General features: G+C 42.9%; 1 protein-coding gene across 2 annotated transcripts; it reads left to right on the top strand.

The window, feature by feature from the left end:
* The first annotated feature begins 1,230 nt into the window (after positions 1-1,230).
* Positions 1,231-19,729, top strand: spag5 (sperm associated antigen 5). 2 transcript variants are annotated; one of them, XM_072677168.1, is made up of 24 exons: positions 1,231-1,363; positions 2,073-2,524; positions 3,266-3,455; positions 4,975-5,091; positions 5,223-5,315; positions 6,193-6,327; positions 6,641-6,760; positions 7,356-7,448; positions 7,536-7,670; positions 8,586-8,679; positions 9,466-9,613; positions 10,086-10,136; positions 11,537-11,711; positions 12,102-12,235; positions 13,025-13,190; positions 14,306-14,447; positions 14,558-14,656; positions 16,258-16,387; positions 17,160-17,292; positions 18,037-18,117; positions 18,234-18,383; positions 18,953-19,027; positions 19,235-19,315; positions 19,593-19,729. In XM_072677168.1, the coding sequence occupies exons 1-24, from the start codon at positions 1,235-1,237 to the stop codon at positions 19,662-19,664; spliced, it is 3,195 nt and encodes a 1,064-aa protein (XP_072533269.1). In that variant the 5' UTR covers positions 1,231-1,234; the 3' UTR covers positions 19,665-19,729. The 2 variants fall into 2 exon arrangements, with proteins under 2 accessions (XP_072533269.1, XP_072533268.1); XM_072677167.1 differs by having other exon boundaries at positions 18,935-19,027.
* The last annotated feature ends 1,908 nt before the right edge of the window (positions 19,730-21,637 follow it).

The raw sequence follows: 21,637 nt of genomic DNA, 5'->3' as shown, positions 1-21,637 counted from the left end.
TATATTTATGTACAGACCTTTTGATTGACCTCTGTCTGTGAGGTGTTCCATATAAATGAGATCTCCTTGCTTTGCCTTACAGTGTCAGGATGACCTCAGCCAGCAGTCAGTCTCTACAAATGCTGAAGCTGAGGAAGATCTCAGATCCTTGAGTGGCTGTCAGCACTCTCTGTCACTACACTGCAGAGAAACCGAGCTACAAACTACAGATGTTGTACAGGGTCAGGATGTCCTCAGCCAGCAGTCAGCTTCTGATAATGAAGAAGACCAATGCGGAGAAGATCAGCCTGAGTTGACTGCCTGTCAGTCTTCACCAGAAAAGAAGGAAGCCTTCTCAGATGTTGGTGAACGTGGCACGTCACCTCATCTGCAAGCTCATGTTGGCATGGCTTCTGGAAATGTTGAGGCTGAATCTGGAAACACTGATGTCCAGAGCATGCTGACCCAAAACCCTGAACCGTCTTGCTGCCAAGTTAATGTTGGCATTGAGGCCGAATGTAGAAACACTGGTGCCCAGAGTGAGCACTCTTCTTCACTGCACTGTCAAGAGCTCTGCGTCCAACAATCAGTCTCCAGTAATGAAGAAAACCATGTGCTGGCCCAAAAAGCAGAATTCCCTCACTGTCAAGGTGCTGTTGCCATGGCCACTGGGGATTTTGGGCCTGAATCTGCAAATGTCAGCGCCCAAAATGCTGAATTGTGTTATTCCCAAGCTGCTGTTGCCATAGCTACTGGGAATTTTGAGCCTGAACTGGTAAGCGTCTGTGATCAAAATGTTCTGGTCCAAAATACCCAGTCATCTTGCTCCCAAGCTTCTGTTGCCATGGCTGCAGGAACTTTTGGGCCAGAGTCAGAAAACATCGGATCACAAAATGTAGAATCGTCATGTTCCCAAACTGCTGTTGCCATAGCTAATGGGAATTTTGGATCTGATTTGGAAAATATCAGTGCCCAAAATGTGCCAGCCCAAAACGCAGAATCCTCCTACTTCCAAGCTGCTGTTGCCATGGCTGCGGAGAATCTTGGGCTGAAATTAGGAAATGCCAGGGCCCAAAATGTGGCTGCTCAACACACGCAGTCGTCTTATTCCCGAGCAGTTGGGAATTCTGTGACTGAATATGGAAACGTTGATGCCCGGAGCTCGCAGGTTCCACACGCTGCTGTGGAAACGGATGCCAGTATAGTGCGGGACAGTGCTCTGGGGCTGAGTGGCGTCCACTCTGGGTCTGAAGTCATGCGTGCTGAAAGCGTTCAGGAGTGTCTCGGTGATGCCGTGCCTGTACACAGTCAACTGTGGAGTGCCCTGACCCTGCAAGACCCCTCAACTCCCAGGAACAAAGCTCTCAGCAGCAGCGTCCTCCGGGTAAGAGTGGGCGATACAAGCTCGCATTTAAAATCAGTGTTTTATAATTATATATATATATATATATATATATATATATATATATATATATATATATATATATATATATATATATATATATATAATTATATAATTTTATATAATTATATATATATAATTATATAATTTTATATAATATAATAAGTGAAAGCACAATGTAGAGGTTTCTAATAAAGTGGCCAGTAGATAAGTACAAGCTAGGGGTTTCTAATAAAGTGGCCAGTAGATAAGTACAAGCTAGGGGTTTCTAATAAAGTGGCCAGTAGATAAGTACAAGCTAGGGGTTTCTAATAAAGTGGCCAGTAGATAAGTACAAGCTAGGGGTTTCTAATAAAGTGGCCAATAGAGAAGTACAAGCTAGGGGTTTCTAATAAAGGGTCCAATAGAGAAGTACAAGTATAGGGGTTTCTAATAAAGTGGCCAATAGAGAAGTACAAGCTAGGGGTTTCTAATAAAGTGGCCAGTAGATAAGTACAAGCTAGGGGTTTCTAATAAAGTGGCCAGTAGATAAGTACAAGCTAGGGGTTTCTAATAAAGTGGCCAGTAGAGAAGTACGAGGGAGGGGTTTCTAATAAAGTGGCCAATAGAGAAGTACAAGTATAGGGGTTTCTCATAAAGTGGCCAGTGAGTTCTCTGCCTCTCATTTGTGTTTGTATATCTGTATCTGCAGGGCCACGGTGAGGGAAACCTAGAGAGCCGTCTGTGGCCCGAGCTCCCTGAAAGCCCCCTGCCTCCACCCCAGTTCAACTCCACTGCCTTACCCCTCACTCCCACATCCGCACAGCCTCATAAACGCAGGGAAGTAAAGGCGTCTGTGAGGCCGAAAGAGAAAGCCCCCGCGTTGGACTTCTCCGCTATGGGTAAGGGTCCTCTCCAGCAGCAGCTGAGGCAGATGGCAGAGCTGCTTATTTTGGCTTCAGGAAAAATCGCAGCCCCTCCCACGCCAGCACCAGCCCAGTGCCACAATGCTGAGGTGGGCACCACTCCAGTGGGACGCCACAGCGCCGCAGCGTGGACCACACCGGTACAGTGGGCTGAACGAAGCGTGAACACGTCCGCACTGGTGGAAGTGGTGAAGGAGGTGTCGGATGCGTGCACCTCTACTGACCCTCTGCTGTGGAGGTAAGTTAGTAGTTGCTGTGTTGGTGTTCAGTAGAAGGCATGCTTATCCAGTACCAGTTATGTGGACCAGACAGAAGTCCGAAGAAAATGCTGGATCAGATATTGGTCAAAAAATAAAAGTTTTGTGCGAGTGGTCCAGTGGACTAAGGCGCTGTCGCTATGATCAGAGGGTCGCTGGTTCGAATCCCAGTCATGCTGCTAGCCTTCGGCAGCAGGGGCCCTAGAGAGCACAATTGGCCTTGTTCTCTTCAGGGTGGATAGATGGCGCTCTCTTCCCTTATTGCTTCGCTGCCGTGCTGACCGTTGCTGGCGTTTGCGAATGGTGCATTGAAGCCTGGAATGCGGCGCTTCCCTCCAGGCGCGTTGGGTACCTGATGATGGTGCATCGGCTGCAGTTCAGAAAATGAGCAGCACGCGTTAGAAGGGGCGTGTGTTGGTCCGCCGTCACTAGTATCAGGGGCATCGCGCGATGGGGGAGAGTATGTTGGGGTTGGATAATTGGCGGTCCTATTTGGAGAAAGTGGGAGCAAAATCTGATCAAATTTATTTAAAAACACAAATATATATTAGTATGTGTTCTTTAAACAGCATTTCAGTTAAGCAGGTTGCTTTTCCTCCTTTAAGTATTGTGTGGTACATTTGAAATAAAAATGTGAAATTACTTAATTTTATATATAAATAAATAAATAAATAAACACAGTAACCTCTGTAATGTCCGTTTTCTCCACCCACCCACTACAGCGTCAGTCCCAGCAGTCTGCAGTCTCTGTCCAGGTCTGAGCTGGAGCAGAAGATGTTATCTACGCTCATCATGGTGGAGGTTCTGTCCCAGCAGCTCTCCTCTACTCAGGCTCGCACGACTGGGCCAGGCCCTGCTCCATCTGAGCTCAGAGACCGGCTCGTCCAGACAGAGAACACACAGCTAAGCCAGGTAAGACCCAACACACCACACCCAGTGCAGTGCCAACTAGGGCTGCCCGATATTATAAAAACTGACTTTGCTATTGCTAATGTTTTTCTGTGATATTTATTGCGAAATTAATAAAATATAGGAATTTCAGATTTTGTCTGAACTATAATAATTATAATAATAATAATAATTATTATTATTATTATTTTTATTTTTATTGTGTAGATATCTGCCTCTGGTGGCTCTGTACTGGAAAAGGGGCACAATAGAAGAAGATGCAACATTTAATTAAATGTGTATTGAGTGGTATTGCACGTCCTGCGGTGTGACTATTGCACACATTGCAGTGACTATGCTGAAAGTAGTGCCGTCCTAATCCCATCTGCTGTGGACTGCTACTGCATCACAGCAGTAGCCTAACTGCTGAACTCCTCTGTGGTGGTGGTGTTCATTAGGGATGCACCGATCCGGCTTTTTCAGTTCTGATACAGATACATAAACTTTGCATATACCGATCCGATACCATTGTTGAATGAATAAACTGTATACCTCACCATGTGGGAGAGACTGAAGGCATCAGGATTGACTTAAACATTACTTTACTAACTTGGTAAAACAACATTGATATAAATGTACTTAATTGATATTTAATTGTCACTAAAATACAATTTTGCAAGACATAATATTCAAATTCAAAATAAAAAAGGGGTCAAACATTTAAAATAAATTAAAATAAATAAAATGTTTCAGCCAAAACTGAAAATATGTATCACACAAACAGTTAGCAATCTTATTTTTTAAGTATTTCGCATAAACAGTAACTCAATCAAATCTAGCAGCTGAACCTGAGAATAAATAAGTAACTTGGTCAAACATACAAGCAGCAACCAAAAATTACAAACATGTAAACATTTAGTTCAGTCTCACACCGACCAATTAAAGTGAAATGATCAGTTCCATGGATGTATTTATCCGATACCCGATCCAGCTGATTTTGGTAATATCGGGACCGATATCCGATCCTAATATCAGATCGGTGCATCTCTAGTGTAATGTAATGTAATTATTGTATTGTAGGGGTGTAACGATACACAGAATTTGATTTGATATGACACAGCAGTGTCTGGATAAGGTGTTTTGATTAGTTTTCCTCAGTTTGTAAACACACTAAACTACAGGTTAAACCCCAGCTCTGCTCCTTCTGGGCCGTTTTCAGCTGCGCTCAGCTCACACAGGCCTTTCTAATCAGCTGAGGAGCTGAATCAGGAATTTAATGAGGAGGAGCACTATGCACTGTTTTAGCCACCAGGACAGAACGACTCTAAACCTAGAGAGTACAAACACTCTCATAAAAAATAAACATTTATTTCCAGTCTACAATACGTTCAAATCTCTTGAAGTTTTACAAATTAATTTAATCGTTCAGGATGTTGGTTTTGGTTGATCAGAAATTATATGGCAAAACAAAAAAATACTACTCTAGTATATTACACAAGGAGCAACATAACTGGTAGCTGATGTGCGTGTGTGTGTTTGTCAGACTGGGCCGTACAGAGAGCTGTATGTCAGCGCGCTGGAGAGGATCCAAACTCTGGAGGAAGACCAGGACACTCTTCAGAGTCTTCATCACGCCATGCAGCAGATGAGGAACACTATGGTAGGACGGAGGCAGGAGTTTCTGCTTGTGTGATTCATCCTCTGTGATTAGCTTCAGGCTCTGTGTATGTACGTTGATTTGAGTGGTGAGCCGGGGTGAACACTGCATGTGGATCTGTGGCTCTTTTGCAGACGAGTGTTAAGACGAACACTGTGGAGGCCCTGAGCAGCCTGCATCAGGTTGAAAGCATCGTTAATGAAGATCAGGAGATGCTGTACAAGCAGGTAAACCAGCTAAACACCTTTAAGTTGAAGAGCCCAAGAGAAGGTGAGGGTTTAAAGCTAAACCGGTTAGCACTTTATATAGTCTCTCACTCTCGTGTCTTTCCACTATTTATCATTAAACCAGCACCAGACGTTATTCATGGCTATATAAACTACAATATTGAAAAGATGGTTTGAATGTTTCAATCTAATTTCCACCTGCGGTAGATTCATTCTAGCATATTCTGCAGGCTCTCTGCTGGTGTTAGGAGTAAGCGTGGGCGAGAAGTTAAAAATAAAACATTATGGTATGGATGTTTCATTGGTACAGGATATACATCACACTTACTTTTTACTGAGGTTTATGAACCGGTTGAAATGGGCAAAATTACCCAAATTATTATTATTATTGTTGTTGTTGTTATCATTATTTTTCTTAATAATGCAAACAAATTGTTTTATTATTATATTAACCACAACAATTATTATTATTATTATTATTACTTTTATTTATTATTATTTTATTTATTAATTCATTTACAAATTAATGTATTTAATTTTTGTTATATAGCCTGGGGTGTGATGGGTATGTTTTGGGACTTTAACTGGGCTTATATTGTTTCTTTTTTGGACACAATGTAAAGAACCACTATATCAGAATGTTATGATTAAGTGACCAATAGAAATGCTCCAAAATGACCTGGAATAAAATATATTAGCATTGCCTTCCATTGAAGGTTAAGGAGCTTTTCCTCTTGCTGTAAAGCTGCTGTTCTGGAGCTAAAGGGTTTTTGTGACAGCAAAGATCCACTGCTTTATTTTGGTACAGTGAGAGAAATTCAGTTTTCATGATTAGTTGTAAAAGGAGCATTACTCAAACTGGTCTGTCTGTCTTTAGGTGGGTGAAATGAAGGCTCTGTATGGCCGGTGTATGGGCACTCTGAGGAAGATGGCAGAGAAGTGTGAAGCGTGTCTGCAGGAGAGAGACTGTATGAAGCAGAGCATGGAGGAGGCTCTACAGGAGAGAGAAACGGTAAAGACTGACTCTGTCTTACTATAGAGCCGCTCGATACGGCCTGAACATCATATTGTGATCATATGTTCAGGCTGTTTGCAGCTCCTTGACTACAGAATGCAGCCAGATGAGACACTGCTGAGCCAGTCATGCACAAATCATGCACAAAACATTTTAGTCTTCAGTGCAGTTAGCACCAGCCTTGGGCTCAGTGGTTAGAGCACTGTGCTGCAGTGACGACTGCCCACCTCACTGTCCTGTGTGTGTGTATGTGTGTGTGTTCACTGCATGGATAGGTTAACACACAGTGTATATGTATTTGTCTATACAGGTGTTGCGGGTGTTGGAGCAACTGCGTGTCCATCACTCTGAGCAGGTTTCTGAACTCCAGCAAAGCCTTGGATCCCAGCAGGAACTCACAGCTGCTCTAACACACACCTACCCACAACTGGTGAGTCTCTCACTCTCTCTCACTCACACACACCACTAGGACTCGGTTCAAATAGTGGAGCGTATTTCACAAAATATCTGTCTGCATTGTTGAAAGTTTTGCAGAGCAGCTTTACAAAAGAGTCATAATGTAAAATAATTAAATAAACGAAAGGGAATGTGGATCCATTTCAGGCCCAGAATTTTCTATAAATGGCTCTAACATGCAGCTCTGTATCTACCATAACAGATTATGGTTCCCACCTTATTTTTGACTGATTATCTTGTGAAAAGTGACACAACAGCTTGATCCTCAAGTGTCCACTGCAGAAAACAGCTCAGTCCGTGGAGGAACAAGTGGAGCCCATGAACTCTGCTACTTTTCAAAGGATATAGGGCCTTTTAGTAGGATATGCTCCACTGTCTGAACTCAGCCTAACCCCTGCTTGCACTGACCCATGTCTGGGGATACCACACAGTGTTTCCTAACGGCACTTTTTTCCCTTAACAGCCTTTCACAGAATTTGATTAGATTTATTCTGGTGTGGAATTCTGATTTCAGTGGGATACTAATAATAATCCTCTCACTGAAGCATCGCTGTGTGTTCTGTATTTAGGTTGAGCTCAACAGGTCCTATGTGGAGTCCCTCTCTGCTGCCAGTGCCCTGCTGAGAGAGAAGCTGGATGATCATGAGCAGTTATCAGCTGAGGTACAACCAGCGTCTGAATATTCTGGCTTTAAAGCAGAATCTGATGAAAAGAAACACAGTGCGGAATTCCTTTCTTTTCCGTTTTAGCTCCATAAAGCACAGCAGCTGCTGCAGAGGACGAACCCAGTTCTGCAGAGGCTCCAGCAGAGGGCGTCAGCGGCTATAGAGCAGAGCCAACTGCACCAGGCTGAGAGAGACCGAGCTGTAGAGGAAAAAGCTCAGGTGAATCTACACTACTGACATACACTCACAACCTCTGTCCTGGTACTAATAGGGAAAGGTACCCCCCCCCCCCCCCCAAAAAACAAAAACAAAAAAAAACGTTTCTGTGGTATTGACTGAATCCCTTTTAATACTGCTGAGTAGTGCCAGTGAGGGCAAGAACCTAACGGAGAGCCGTTTGCCTGAATTTTGACTCTGAATCTTTGTTTTCCTCACACCTTAGTGGTCCATTTTTTCATTTTGATGTAGTACTTTAAAAATAATGATTTCTTTATTTTGACTAAGTGTCTCAATGCAGACTCATTTTCTTACTTCTGACATAGTATTTTTATAATGTTGACTCATTTTCTCCAGATTTTTACCTGGTATCTCACAATAATGACTAATCAGTTCTGACTTCTCAATAAATTGACTCCTCAAAATACATTTGAGTCATTTGATCAACTTTGACTTAATATTTTGAGTTCTGTCAGTTTACCTCTGGATACTATTACAGACTCAAAGTGCACATTTTCTTAATTCTGCCTTACTATTTAAAAATGATCTTTTTCTTCATTTTTACAGTATATTGGAATACTGCTTCATTTCAATAATTTGACCTAATGTCATGAAATGCTTAAAATGATTAATTTTCTCTGGATTTTGACTTATAGTGAGACCTTAAATAAATTTGAAAATGTAAATATTATAAACATAGGCAGTCTCCTCTGCTGCTGCATGCATATTATTAGTCAGTGCTTTTTGATTTTGGATTGATTACATCCCATCATACTCTCTCCTGCATTAAGCTACACCAGCTTCCTCTTCCTAGTTTAAGGTATCAAGAGAAAGTGCTTTTCACAAATCTGTCTAATCCATCAAACCTCTGTTCCATTTAAAAACAACGTTCGTCTGTCTGTCTGTCTGATCTCCAAGATGGAGGCCGAACTGGAGCAGGTCCATTCCAGCCTGCAGGATGCTGACCAGCAGATCACTGACCTGAACACACAGATAACCATCATGAACTCAGGTGTGGAGGGAGACCTGACTGGCTTACAGTAGATCTGTGTTTGGTTTGTGGAACTGCCCCCCCCCCCTTTTTTTTTTTTTTACTTTTTAAATTTTATTTATAAAATTGTTTATAAAAATATCAGGCGTGGAGAATCATGCAAAAGGTGACACTGACCCTGCCCTGCCCTGCCCAAGCAGTTTATCACTCATGGACTGTTTATATGTTTGTTTATATGACTGTATGACTGTTTATATGACTGTTTATAAATCTACGATATAAATAACAAACTAAACTATATTTTAAATTAAATTTTTGTATCATTAAGATTTATTAAAGAAAATAATTCAACATTGTTACATTAATAAAGTGCAGTGTTGCAGCTTAATGCAAAGAGCCTGTTTTAAGCCTTTTTACGCTCAGAACTGGACAGGATTAGTTGTGGGGGGGTAGAGTAATGAGAATCTGTAAAATTAATGACTGATTCACTCGGGACAAGAAATCCAGGCATAAATGAGATGGGAGTGATTGCTTAATTTATGCACTGCCATCAGTTCCCTGCAGGCTGTAGGTTTGCCACAGACTTAAGGGTCCCAAGGTATCTGTGCCATATCCAATGAAACCCTGTGCCTTTCTCACAGGACATGACGGAATATTTACACACCTGTCGGATCACGCTGGGTTAATATAAGCCGAGGTTTCCTTACAGCTCAGTTTAATGAAACTGTTCTAGTTCTTTTCTTAAAATTAGAAAATTTCATTTTTGAAAAATAAAACATCATGGTGTGTGTGTGTGTGTGTGGTTAGAAATGGCAGTTCTGCGTGAGCAGTTGGGTGAGGTAGAGGAAGAGCGTTCTCGGCTGCAGAGGAAGAGCACAGAGCTTTCAGCAACCGTCTCGTCCACACTTGCCTCCTACGCCTTCCTGGAGCAGGCTCTCGCCTCAGAGACCAGCAAGTACGACACACACACACACTTTACTTTCTGTCTGATACTGAACTGTTGAAATGTGTGTGTGGAATATTCCTTCATTCGCACATTTATTACAGGATTAATTCAGATTTATTGTTTTGATGCTGGGGGGTGTTTTATCAGGGTGCAACGCTGAGATTTTTAACATGATGGAAATTTCACACCAAGTCTGACGTATTTTTGCCTTTTGTGCTCTGTAAGCAGGGCTAGAAGCTCCACAGCACTTTCTTTGTCCCCTTCTGCTTTCTTTCATTTCCCTCCTTCACACAAGTGCTTATTAGCAAGGGAAGCTAATGACGTTCACGGCTGTTTGTGGACATAAACAAACTAGGATACCGCTAGACAAACTTAAAAAAAATTCATAAAAAGAACAGCTACATGAAATCTCTAAATTTCTCCGTCATTCCTCAGCCTTTATAGTGGGAGTTTCTCTGCTGAAGCTTATTTGTAATTTCAGATTGCAGCGTTCACTGCACAACACCCAGGAGGCCACGGAGAGAGCCGACAGGTACGTCCTAAGACCCCAGCTACTGTTTAAACCGCACACACCTGCATTGGCAAGAACCTGACTATACAATATGCTTCCCAATACATAGTTATTTACATTTACATTACATTTATGGCATTTAGCTCTTATCCAGAGCGACTTACAAAGTGCTTTGCTATTTACCCAAGAAAACCTTAGCTAGTTAGAATAGACTAATAGTTCAAAGATACCTTTAAGTTAGTTAATATTAGTTATTGTATGTACAAAATCATCCAATCAGAACAGTTGAATCTGTAGACAAGGTGCAAAGCTGCCATCTAGTGGTCAGGGTTTAAACACAACACTAAATGAACCGTCTGACACCAATCTTCACATCTGAACTATTAATAATAATCAATAATGTGATTTTAAGAATCGACACAGTACTGAAAAACCTACACTACACGGACAAAAGTATTGGGACTCTTGATTATTGAATTCAAGTGTCTGATTCAGTCTCATTCAGCTACAGCTGTATAAACTCTGCTGTAACAGCCTCTAGTCCTGCAGTCTGCCTTTCCTCCACACATCAGTGAAAGGAGGAAAGGCAGTAATAGGAGACACCGCTGCACCAACAACAAGTCAGCTGGTGAAATCTCCTCCCTCCTAGATCTTCCTCCATCAGCTGTGAGTGGTGTTATTATTGAACAGTGGAAGAGTTTAGGAGGAACAGCTCACAGAGAGCAGCTCAGCCACCGAGTGTCTGTCAGACCACGTAAAGTTACAGAGCGGGGTCAGGGCCGAGTGCTGAGCTCGGAGCAGAGTGCAGAAAAGCCCCCAACGGACTCAATAACTGCAGCAGAGCTCCAGATCTGCTCTCGCATTAACATCAGCACTGACACTGTGGTTTGGGGAAAGCCTGACCGTGCCCCAGTGCACAAACCAAACTCCGTAAAGGCAGGGTTGGGTGAGTTTGGTGTGGAAGAAGAGCCCTGACCTCAACCTCATCCAACACCACAGCCAAGTCCTCCTGTCCAGCATCAGTGTCTCACCTCACAAATGCTCTTCTGGAAGAATGAGCAAAACCTACCCTTTAAAATCTTGTAGAAAGGCTTCCCAGAAGTGTGAAAGCTGTTAGAGCTGCAAAGAGGGACCAACTCCTTATTAATGCCTATGGGTTTAAAAGGGGATGTCATAAAAGCTCATGTAAGTGGAATGAGGTGCACGTGTCCCAATACTTTGTCCATATAGTGAAATACTGCAGTCCTTTTCTATATTACATTTTTTTTTTTTGCTCTCTGATGTTTCCTTTCCCCCTTGGAATAAATGCATATCCTAACTGTTAATTTTATTAAGTGCATCATCAGATTCTTTGTGTAAACAGATCAGGATTTTATAAATTACTTTTGATGTCTTGATGTTATGGTGCGCTTCCTCTGCAGTCTACAGGCTGCTGTGGAGGTGTCCAACCAGCGGGTGGAGGAGCTGGAGGAGGCTTTAGCACAGAGAGACGCTCTGCTGACCGAACTCCACGCTGAGACTGAAAGCCAGCGCCTGAAGCTCCGCCGGCTCACACAGATACAGACCGAACTCTCCAGCACACAGGAGATGAGTGAAGTCAGTCCAGATAGACCCCCCCTAAACACACACACACACACACACACACACACACACACACAGACCATATCACATCAGACACATCACTTGTAGTTAGATCATTTCCATTACATCCCTCAGTCTTGGTTTACTGTGTGGATGCCGTATGTAGAATTGTGAGCCCAGTATCATAACTCAGAGTTGTGTGCTCCCGAGTTGACTGCAGGAGTTGTACCCACTCTGAGGCCTGGAAGGGCTTAACCCACTTCACTGCAAATGGAGCTGATTAGGTTACTGTAAATCCTTTTATTAACTATTAATTAATTTTGGTAGCTCAGAATGTGAAAATGTTGAAAGAAGAAACCTGTTCTGGTTTGTTTGTTTTATAAAGACTTTATGTGGTTTTATTAGTTCCTGCAGGCAGAGAATGAGCTGACCCGGGAACAGCTGACTGAGAGTGAGGGGCTGCTACGATCACACCTGCAGGGGCTCCGGGAGAGAAATCTAGAGTGTGAGGACCTCAGACTGGCTCTGCAGCAGCTACGGTAACACACACAGACTCAAACACCAGACATGGACACACGCATTTAGACACAAGGGGTGTGTAGGCCTGTTAAAATAATAGAGGACGTGTCCATATGTGTCCAGAAAGTCAGATGTTATTTAATTATTTATTTATTTATTTATTTATTTAAAACTAAAAATCTGTTCAAATACCTGTAACTTTTAAAGACACTTAAATACCTAAATAAGTCTGAGTTCAGAGAGTAAAATGGATGGAGCTCATAGGGCTTTAGCCCCTCCCCGAAGAAGGCAGCCTACAGCAGGTCAGCTCCACCTATTCACTTAACTTAAAATAGAGGTGTAGTGTTATATTTACAGTATTTAGCTGAGGCTCTTTTCCAGAGTGACTTACAAGGTATTACCGGTATTACAGAAGTGGGCCAGTGCAGTGTTGGGAGTTTTGCCCAAGGGCTTTTACTGGTATAGTGCAGCACAGTCACCTAGACCGAACCTCCCACATGGTGTGGTAGCAGGTAGTGGTGTTATCTGTTGCACCGCACCAACCAACTTAATGTCATTCAAACCGTCACTCTTACCTGATAAGGTGTGTGTGTGTGTGTGTGTGTTTGCTGTTTTAGATATTATACTCTTCACACACCAGGAATTAATCACTTTTAATTAAAGAATTTACTGCACTTACTAACATGAAATGTTGACTGTGTGGCTGTTTGATCTGTTAATATATTAATATAATAAATCTGTGATAGAGACAGACCTGACAGACACCCTCATGTCCTCATTCTCCTGATGTTTGTCTGTGTGTTGTGTAGAGCTGAGAGGGACTCCCTGCAGGAGGAGCTGGTCAGTACGCAGGAAAAAGCCCGCGGTATGCTGCTGGAGCAGGGGGCACAGCTGGCTCAAGCTACGCTGGACGCTTCCCTCCTACAGGACCGAGTGCGCTGTCTGACCAGCAGCACAAACGCCTCCACTGCCAAGGTTTGCTTACATTTACCTTCTCTGATTAGCTTTGCCATGAGTTGAGTTCATTCACTGACATGGGTCCACTTTTCGAGAGCAGTCTACAGCAGTTTAGGTTCACTGTTGGTCTGTAACATCAAGTAGACTCAATATGTTACTCCCATTAAACCAAACCAAACCCTGGCCTTAATCCTAACCTCAACCCAGAACCTGATCCTGGCCCTAATCCTCACCTTAACCTCCACCTCAACCCAGAACCTAATCCTGGCCCTAATCCTAACCTTAACCTTAACCTCAATCCAGAACCTAATACTATCTCTGCCCCCTTAATCCCAGGCTAATCCAGTTCCAGACTGGTGTCAGCAGCAGGTTGAGGCTGGTGAGATGATCTATATTAGAGCTGTTAGATGATCAGTGATTTCTCAGGTGAACAGCTACAGATCTGAACTTGGACTCGGATTCAGTAAAAGTCTCTTGATGATCTACTGAATGTCCAGATGCTGCTCTGTCACGGAGAGTCTGATGAGGGTTTATCTAACCTAAAAAGGTGTCACTGTTTACCCCTGCCCTTTTACTATAGTTTAGCTCAGACTGCATCCTGACAAGACCATAAAGAGCAGCCAGTCAGGTAAAGGTGCACGTATTTGTGTCCTCCGCATTTAACCCATCTGGTAGTGAACACACACTCACACACACACGTGTTAGGGGCAGTGAGTACACACACACACCCAGAGCGGTGGGCAGCCAACTCCAGCGCCCGGGGAGCAGAGAGGGTAAAGGGCCTTGCTCAAGGGCCCAACAGTGGCAGCTTGCCGAGCCCGGGAATCGAACCCACAACCCTGTTATCGATATCCCGGAGCTCTAACCGCTGAGCCACCACTGCCCCCACAATGCAAATGACCTCTGTCAGAACAGAGGTCATTTGCATATATATATATATATATATATATATATATTGTGTGTCTTTAAAGGCACAGTACTAAACACCTGAGTGAAAATGATCTTAAATAAATGATAATTGTGTTTACTACCTGAAACTGTATAATACCTTGAAGGAATCCACTGTTTTAATATTATTATTTTTTTTTTTTTGTCTTGTATGTGAAATAAATAACTTGACTCTGTCTCCCTAGAGCACCGAGCTTCCAGGTCAGGATGAGCCATCCCAGCAGCAGCTCCAGCCTCCCCAGAAGCCCCAGACCTCTTTCGTCAGCTCAGTCATGCTGGCCCTGTCTACGGAGCCGGAGGGTGACGCGGCTCCACCTGCTGACCCAGGTCTAATACTGCAGCTTTTCTCACCGATAAATCAGATAATAAACTTCCTGATCCACTCAATCACCCAGCTAATGCTCTCTCTCTCTCCCTGTTGTATTCTATCGTATCAGGAGTGTATCCAGCAGAGGAGAACAGCCCAGTGGAGGGAATTGGCAGCAAAAGCAGCGCCTTCACACGTTTAGCTACTTCTGCGGCCCAGGACTGTGATGGTACTTATCACTTTGGTTTCACGGTGCAGTGGGAAACACGTCTGCCCCACTTCATCATATGTGTCTCTAATAACTGGTGTTATTATAAACACATGCAATAACACTGTAATACTGGTGATTTATCCACTGTAGTGTAACTGTAGCTGGATGACTGTAGTACAGCTTGTGTAAATGCACACTTACTGTACTTCTGTACCTTACTGTACACTTACTGTAAGGTTGTCAGTGGGGGGAGTAAGGAATAAGGACTTTTAGCCCCACCAACTGGATACCTCTCTCTCTCTCTCTCGAGAGTGCATCACTCAGCCCAGTACCAGAACACAGCAAGCTATCAGAACTGGAACCACAGTTCTGGGGGTTTCCGGATTGCTCAGCTGGTGCACAGCGTTTAAATGTGGTTAATTATAAAAAGCAAAGTACTTTTAATGTTGAGGGAGAATGCAGAGCATTACAGAAGCCCTGCGCAATTAAGCATTACCAAGTCTCCCTGGCCGGGTTAATGTGGCTTACAGCCCTGCCATCCATTAGTATCAGCGATTGGCCTATTTATTTATTTATTGTTTTTAGTAACTCCAATTATTAAGAGTCACTGAATGTAAAGTGGGTCCTATGGTATGTTCCTGTTGTTCCTATTTTCTCCTCTGCATCATCAACATTTCATTCATTTTAAGAATGTTAACACTTCTTAGAAAGCACCGCTCTTTTATTAACCACACAAATGAAAAAGGGCTGAGTTTTATGAGACCAGCTGAAGGACTCCCCCTGTGCCTGGGTCTGTATCTATTGGCCACACCCCCCACCTCCCCCTGTCTGTTTATTAGTAATGTCTGTTGTATTTATTGCAAAAAAATAAGGTATAAATAGAAGTATAATGGGTCATCAGCGGGCTCTGTACCCCTTTAGCCCACACCTGGCGTTAGACATGGTGGACATTGGGTTCAGGTGTATCTGCTCCAGAGAGTCCTATTCTATTGGCAGTTCTTCTCTACAGGGACTAGACAAGCTGTGTGTGTGCATTTGCACGTCTGTGTCAGCAATGGGTGCAGCTTAAAGTAGCTGAAGGCATTTATTAGAAGGGGTCTACACAAATATTTGTTCCACGAAGTGACCAAAGTAACTAAAACACGCTGAATAAGATGAGCGATGGGGAGGGGATGGAAGTGGGGGTGTAAAATGAATAGGGAATGTTTTTGCTGCTTGGAATCACAAGCTGTGCTGTATAAGCCGGTGAAGTGGTGTGGGGGCAGAGCTGGCAGGTGGCTGAAGACACCTGTAATATTCACCTCTTCATCTTCATGTGCAGCTTTTATGCATCCTATGCATTCTGTAAGAAAAAGGACATTTGAATATCAAATGCTGAAATGAGTCGCACGTCTTTTATGCAAACATGAAATAAATGCTTATTTTTTTGTTATGCAAAGTTGGTCGTTGAAATCGTTCAGGGGGCAGTGGATGTTTGCAGGAGGTACTTATACTGCAGTGTTTGAGGAGAGCGTGAACGAAGAGAGAGACTGCTAATAAATGCTCTGTTTTATCATTTGCTGGATTATGTCATGTGTGGTGGTGTTATTTTGTGTGTGTGCGTGTGTGCATGCAATCAGATGTTATCCGCAGTACTTCGCTGGTGGAGTTGCTGGCAAATCTCGGGGACAGTGTGTCGGAGCTCCAGACGGCCATCGAGCATCAGAAGCAGCTCAAAGACTCTGAACTAAGCAGCCTGCAGAGCAGCATGTGAGAACAGCTACATCAACTACACCATCCCACTCACTTCCTCACACTGTTTATCCTCTACGATAGTGTAACTCTTAACAGTATACAATATATGTCCAAATATTTGTGCACACCCCTTCTAATAAATATATTCAGCTACTCTAAGCTGCACCCATTGCTGACACAGATGTGCAAATGCACACACAGCTTGTCTAGTCCCTGTAGAGAAAAAGTACTGCCAATAGAATAGGACTCTCTGGAGCAGATCATCATCATGACCCTATTGGCTCCATGCTGCCTAATGCCAGGCGTGGGCTAGAGGTGTATAAAGCCCCCCAGCATTGAGGAGCTGTGGAGCAGTGGAGGAACTGTGTTCTCTGGAATGATGGTGGAGGAGCTCCATCCAGCACTTCTTTGATGAGTTGGGGATGATGAGGTGGATGGTGATCATCATCCAACATCCTGACCTCACTAACGCTCTTGTTGCTGAATGCAATCAAATCCTCACAGCAATGCTCCTTCTCCACATCTAGTAGAAAGTCGTCTTCTCTGGACAGTAGAGACAGTTACTCCAACAGAAGCAGGACCAGCTATCTATAGATAGATATACGCTTGATTTCACAGGAAACAATGAATAATCAGGTGTCAACACTTTTGTCCTGATTGTGTGTGTGTGTGTGTGTGTATAATTTACTATGTATAGTGGCTAAAGAATGTGTTAGTTAGCATCTCTGGAGCTTTATCGAGGCCAATCCAGAAACATTTACTGACTTTAGTCCTGCTGTTGTTCCAGTGATGGCCTGCAGGAGTCGCTTCAGAAGGAATCTGACAGGCACAGGGTTGAGGAGGCAGAGCTGAAGCAGCAGGTGAGCCGACTGAAGGCTCAGGCGGAGAAGGACGCTCAGCTTCTACAGCAGAAAACACAGGTTCGAAATATTTGTCTCTCAAGCTTCATACTTCAGTAGTAGAGTCTGCTCGCATGCCAAATTATCAATGGTCTTATTATTTATTTTAGATTATTTCAAATGTTTCCCCCTTTGGTATGCATGTTGATCATTTAAACTTTATGGAGCGTTATAGAGCGCCCCCTATGCTTCCTGTAGTGTATTACAGTCGATCAGAATGAGCGTGTGGATCATATGAACATTATAGAGCATTATAGAGCGCCCCCTATGCTTCCTGTAGTGTATTACAGTCTGTCAGAATGAGTGTGTGGATCATATGAACATTATAGAGCATTATAGAGCGCCCCCTACACTTCCTGTAGTGTATTATATTCTGTCAGAATGAGTGTGTGGATCATGATTTATTATAGAGCGCCCCCTACGCTTCCTGTAGTGTATTACAGTCTGTCAGAATGAGTGTGTGGATCATATGAACATTATAGAGCATTATAGAGCGCCCCCTACGCTTCCTGTAGTGTATTACAGTCTGTCAGAATGAGCGTGTGGATCATATGATTTATTATAGAGCATTATAGAGCGCCCCCTACGCTTCCTGTAGTGTATTACAGTCTGTCAGAATGAGCGTGTGGATCATATGATTTATTATAGAGCGTGTGATGTACAGCGTAAGGTTAAGGCAGCTGTGTTACAGGCATTAAAGAGCATTAAAGTGAACGATACTTTAATAAAGGGTAATAATTCTCTGCACGGTGTTTGCATGCTCAGGATGAGAAAGCTCTGAGAAAGCTTTGCAGTGAGCTGGAGGAGAACATGGAGGCAGTGAGTAAATACAGAGCAGAGAACAATGTAAGTGAACCACACACCCCAACACACAGCATTCTCCATATCCACACTCACTGAGAAACTAAAGGATGGCCCCACACACCCCTAGAGTTTAACGTTTTCACTCTTTGTTGTTGTAGGAGCTGCGACGGGAGGGGGCGGAGTTACGGAGGATGCTTCAACAGTCCCAGGTGGAGGTGCAGGCTTTAAGGGCTGCATTAACACAATCAGGTGACCAATCAACAGCCAGCTCAAAGGAACTGGATGATCGAATCCGTCTACTCAGAGAGGTAGATGAAGCTTACTTGATTTATTTATTTGAGAAATATATGGACAAAAGTTTTGGGACACCTGCTCGTCCACTGTCCAGGGAAGAAGGCTTTCTACTAGATTTTGGAGGAACATTGCTGTGTAGATTTGATTTAAATTAGAAGTTCTAGTGAGGTCAGGATGTTGGGTGGATGATCACCCCCAACTCATCCCAAAAGTACTGGATGGAGCTCCACCACCATCATTTCAGAGAGCACAGCTTCTCCACTGCTCCACAGCTCCTCAATGCTGGGGGGCTTTATACCCCTCTAGCCCACGCCTGGCATTATTAGGCAGCATGGAGCCAATAGGGTCATGATGATGATCTGCTCCAGAGAGTCCTATTCTATTGGCAGTACTTCTTCTCTACAGGGGCTAGACAAGCTGTGTGTGTGCATTTGCACATCTGTGTCAGCAATGGGAGCAACTTAAAGTAGCTGAATGCGTTCAATAGAAGGAGTGTCCACAAACTTTGTCTATGTGTGATTTAAATGCTAATATAAGTACAAGGCAAAGCATGGAATATTTTAAGCGTTTTCTTTGTCCACAGGTGGAGAAACTAAAGACTAAACTCTTGGAGGTGGAGGAATCACGAACGAAACTTCTGGAACGGGCAAAGAGACACGTAAGAACTGCACTTTCATTCAGAGCTTTAAATCAGTTGGTCTGTGGGAAATTTCTGATCATAACTCAATGCAGCTGGTTTGTATCTCAGTGGATGGAGTGTTTAGTTATAGGACTACTGTGATTTATAAGTCAAATGAAAATACTAGAACTGCTGCAGATTAATAATTTCTTACGTAATCGTTGTTGTTTTTGCTCTCTCTTTCAGCAAATGGTGCACACCATGAATCAGAGTAAATTGGAGCGTGAGCTGCATCTGCTGGATGATATGATCGAGGCAGTTAGAAAGGTGAGGGTCCGCATTCAGAAACCTGGACAGTGTCGAACAGTGTTTACACTGTCAGAGAATATCTGAAATTATACGCTGTGAAAACAGTGGTTCAGCTCCTCCCCCAACGACTGTATGGGTCATGTTTGTCATTACAGTCAGCGGGTCTTGTTACAGCCGAAGGTCTTGTTACAGTGGGTGTCATTGTGAGGTCAGAGATTTGACCCCAGTCAGGTCTCGTATCCAGCTTGTGATTTGATTTTGTTTGTTTGTTTGTTTGTTTGTTTGTTTATTGCAGGCTCTGTCTTCTGTTCCTGAGGTGGTGAAAAGCTGTCCTGAACTTCAGAAACTGGTGGAATTCCTCGGATGAGTGTTTTTACATGAGTCAGTATGTTTGTTTATATGTATTTGTTAAATAAAGTACGTTTTTCTGAATTTCAGCTGATTGGCTGTATGAACCCGGTCATTCTGGACTGGCTCCAGAGCGCCCTCTAGACTTTATGAAGTGATACTTCTCTACACTGCAACCTCTGTGTTTTTGACTGGTCAGCAGTCGCAGCTGGACCACACTTCTATTCAGTTTAGGTGAAATACTGTTCGTCTCTGGAAGTACTGGAAGTAGCTTGCTGTCCTCGGTCTCTCAGAAGGCAGTGTGGTGATGAAGGTCTCTGTAATCGGATCATGAAGGCAGCAGTACGTCCTGGCGTTGCCGGGGTATTGACGGCTCACCACTAGATATGAGCATTAGCTTTTAGCATTTTCACCTAATAAAACAGAGGCCGTGTTACTAAACATCTGTTCAGACGTGATTGGGTGCCGTCCTGCCTCAGAGTCCTGTCTGAGTAGGCAGCGTTTCTTACACTTCAGACACAGCCTTTAGGGTTTTATTTCTATGAAATCAGTAAAGCAGTGCACCGGTCATCTACTGTTTACCTGTCTCAGACTCTCTGATTGGACATTCAGTGTCCCCTTGATTACTCTGCGTTTTAACCACCACATAAAGGTAGTCTGTGCAGACGGACGGTGTGTTTGCAGTGCTTTGGCTTTTGGAGCGTCGTCATTGTTTCTTACCTATGGTTTTACTCCTGCTCTGGCTTTAGAATTCAGGATGTGTTATCATAATTTAAGGGGAACAAACAAACCCAATCTAAGAGGTAAACAATCGTTTTCACAAACAGAACCAGAATAGATTCTGTTGGGTTTATATAAAAATATGTACTATACTTATTTTCATTTAAGAGCCCAAAAAAAGCATACACCAGTCAGCCATAACATTAAACCCACCATATTGTGTTCGTCCCCTTGTGCTGACCCCTTAAAGCATGGTCTCCAGAAGACCTCTGAAGGCATCTGGACACTGTGGTATCTTGACACCATCAGACGTTAGCAGCGGATCCTTTAAGTTCAAGACCTGATGCCTGATGTTCTGAAGATGTTCTGATCCAGTCATTGTCTAGAACATCACAGTTTGGTTCTTGTCAAAGTGTCCCAGATTCTTATGCTTGTCCATTTTCCTGCTTCATCACCTTCAAGAACTGACTGTTCTTCACTCACTGACTGATGTGTAGATCCACCCCTCCACAGACAGGAGACACTGGACCCAGATCATCAGTGCTATACACTTCAGTTGGCAGTGGTTCTAATGTTGTGGCTGATTGAGTAAACTGCTGTTGGACACACTGGAAGATGTATTATAAGACTCTTATGATCAGAGTTGATTTTATGATTATCATTATTTTTATACCTTAATGAGTAACCTTGTTTAGGGGTGCGCTCACCTGGACTACTAAATCTGCGTGTGTGTGTGTGCGTGCGTGTGTGTGAGGAATGGACGGTACTCATCCTTGCTCAGTAAGGTGGGCGGGGTTTATTTTAAACTAGGACATTTTTGACTGATCTTTTTCTGATGTACATTTACTCCACACTTTTTACTGCTGACATTTTCATTTAGACCTTCCAGAGAAGTTGAGTAAAAGTACAAGTATTCAGTAATACTAGAGTACTGTATACAGTACAGGAGCCAGATTCACAATGTGTCTTTTAAAAAAAAAAAAAAAAGATAATATATTGAGATGTTATTGAATACAAATCTTAATCATTTTCTTATTTTTTCCGTAACCTTTATCAATGCCATCGCTGTTCTTAAACATAAGTTCTTAAATATTTTTTTTAATGTTCTTAACATTTTAGAAGTCTTAATTTGGTAGTTCGGCCTCTAAAATGATATGTCTAATTTAAGATCATAGATTCTATTAAAGTACAGTTAGTTTCTATATAGGAGAAATAACAGCCCCCCTCTGTTTTTTATATAAATGCTTAGTTTAATTCTGTGTTTCCTCCATT

Source organism: Salminus brasiliensis, chromosome 4 (genome assembly GCF_030463535.1).
Source record: "Salminus brasiliensis chromosome 4, fSalBra1.hap2, whole genome shotgun sequence".
In the NCBI taxonomy this organism is placed as follows: Eukaryota; Metazoa; Chordata; class Actinopteri; order Characiformes; family Bryconidae; genus Salminus; species Salminus brasiliensis.
The sequence above is the reverse complement of the archived record's forward strand: the minus strand, read 5'-3'. Positions and strand labels throughout refer to the sequence as shown.

Coding starts and splice junctions, on each gene's coding strand:
- spag5 (XM_072677167.1), top strand. CDS start 1,235: ATGCGTGCTGAAAGCGTTCAGGAGTGTCTCGGTGATGCCGTGCCTGTA. Junction 1,364..2,072: donor TCAGCAGCAGCGTCCTCCGG/GTAAGAGTGGGC, acceptor CTGTATCTGCAG/GGCCACGGTGAGGGAAACCT. Junction 18,118..18,233: donor AATACAGAGCAGAGAACAAT/GTAAGTGAACCA, acceptor TTGTTGTTGTAG/GAGCTGCGACGGGAGGGGGC.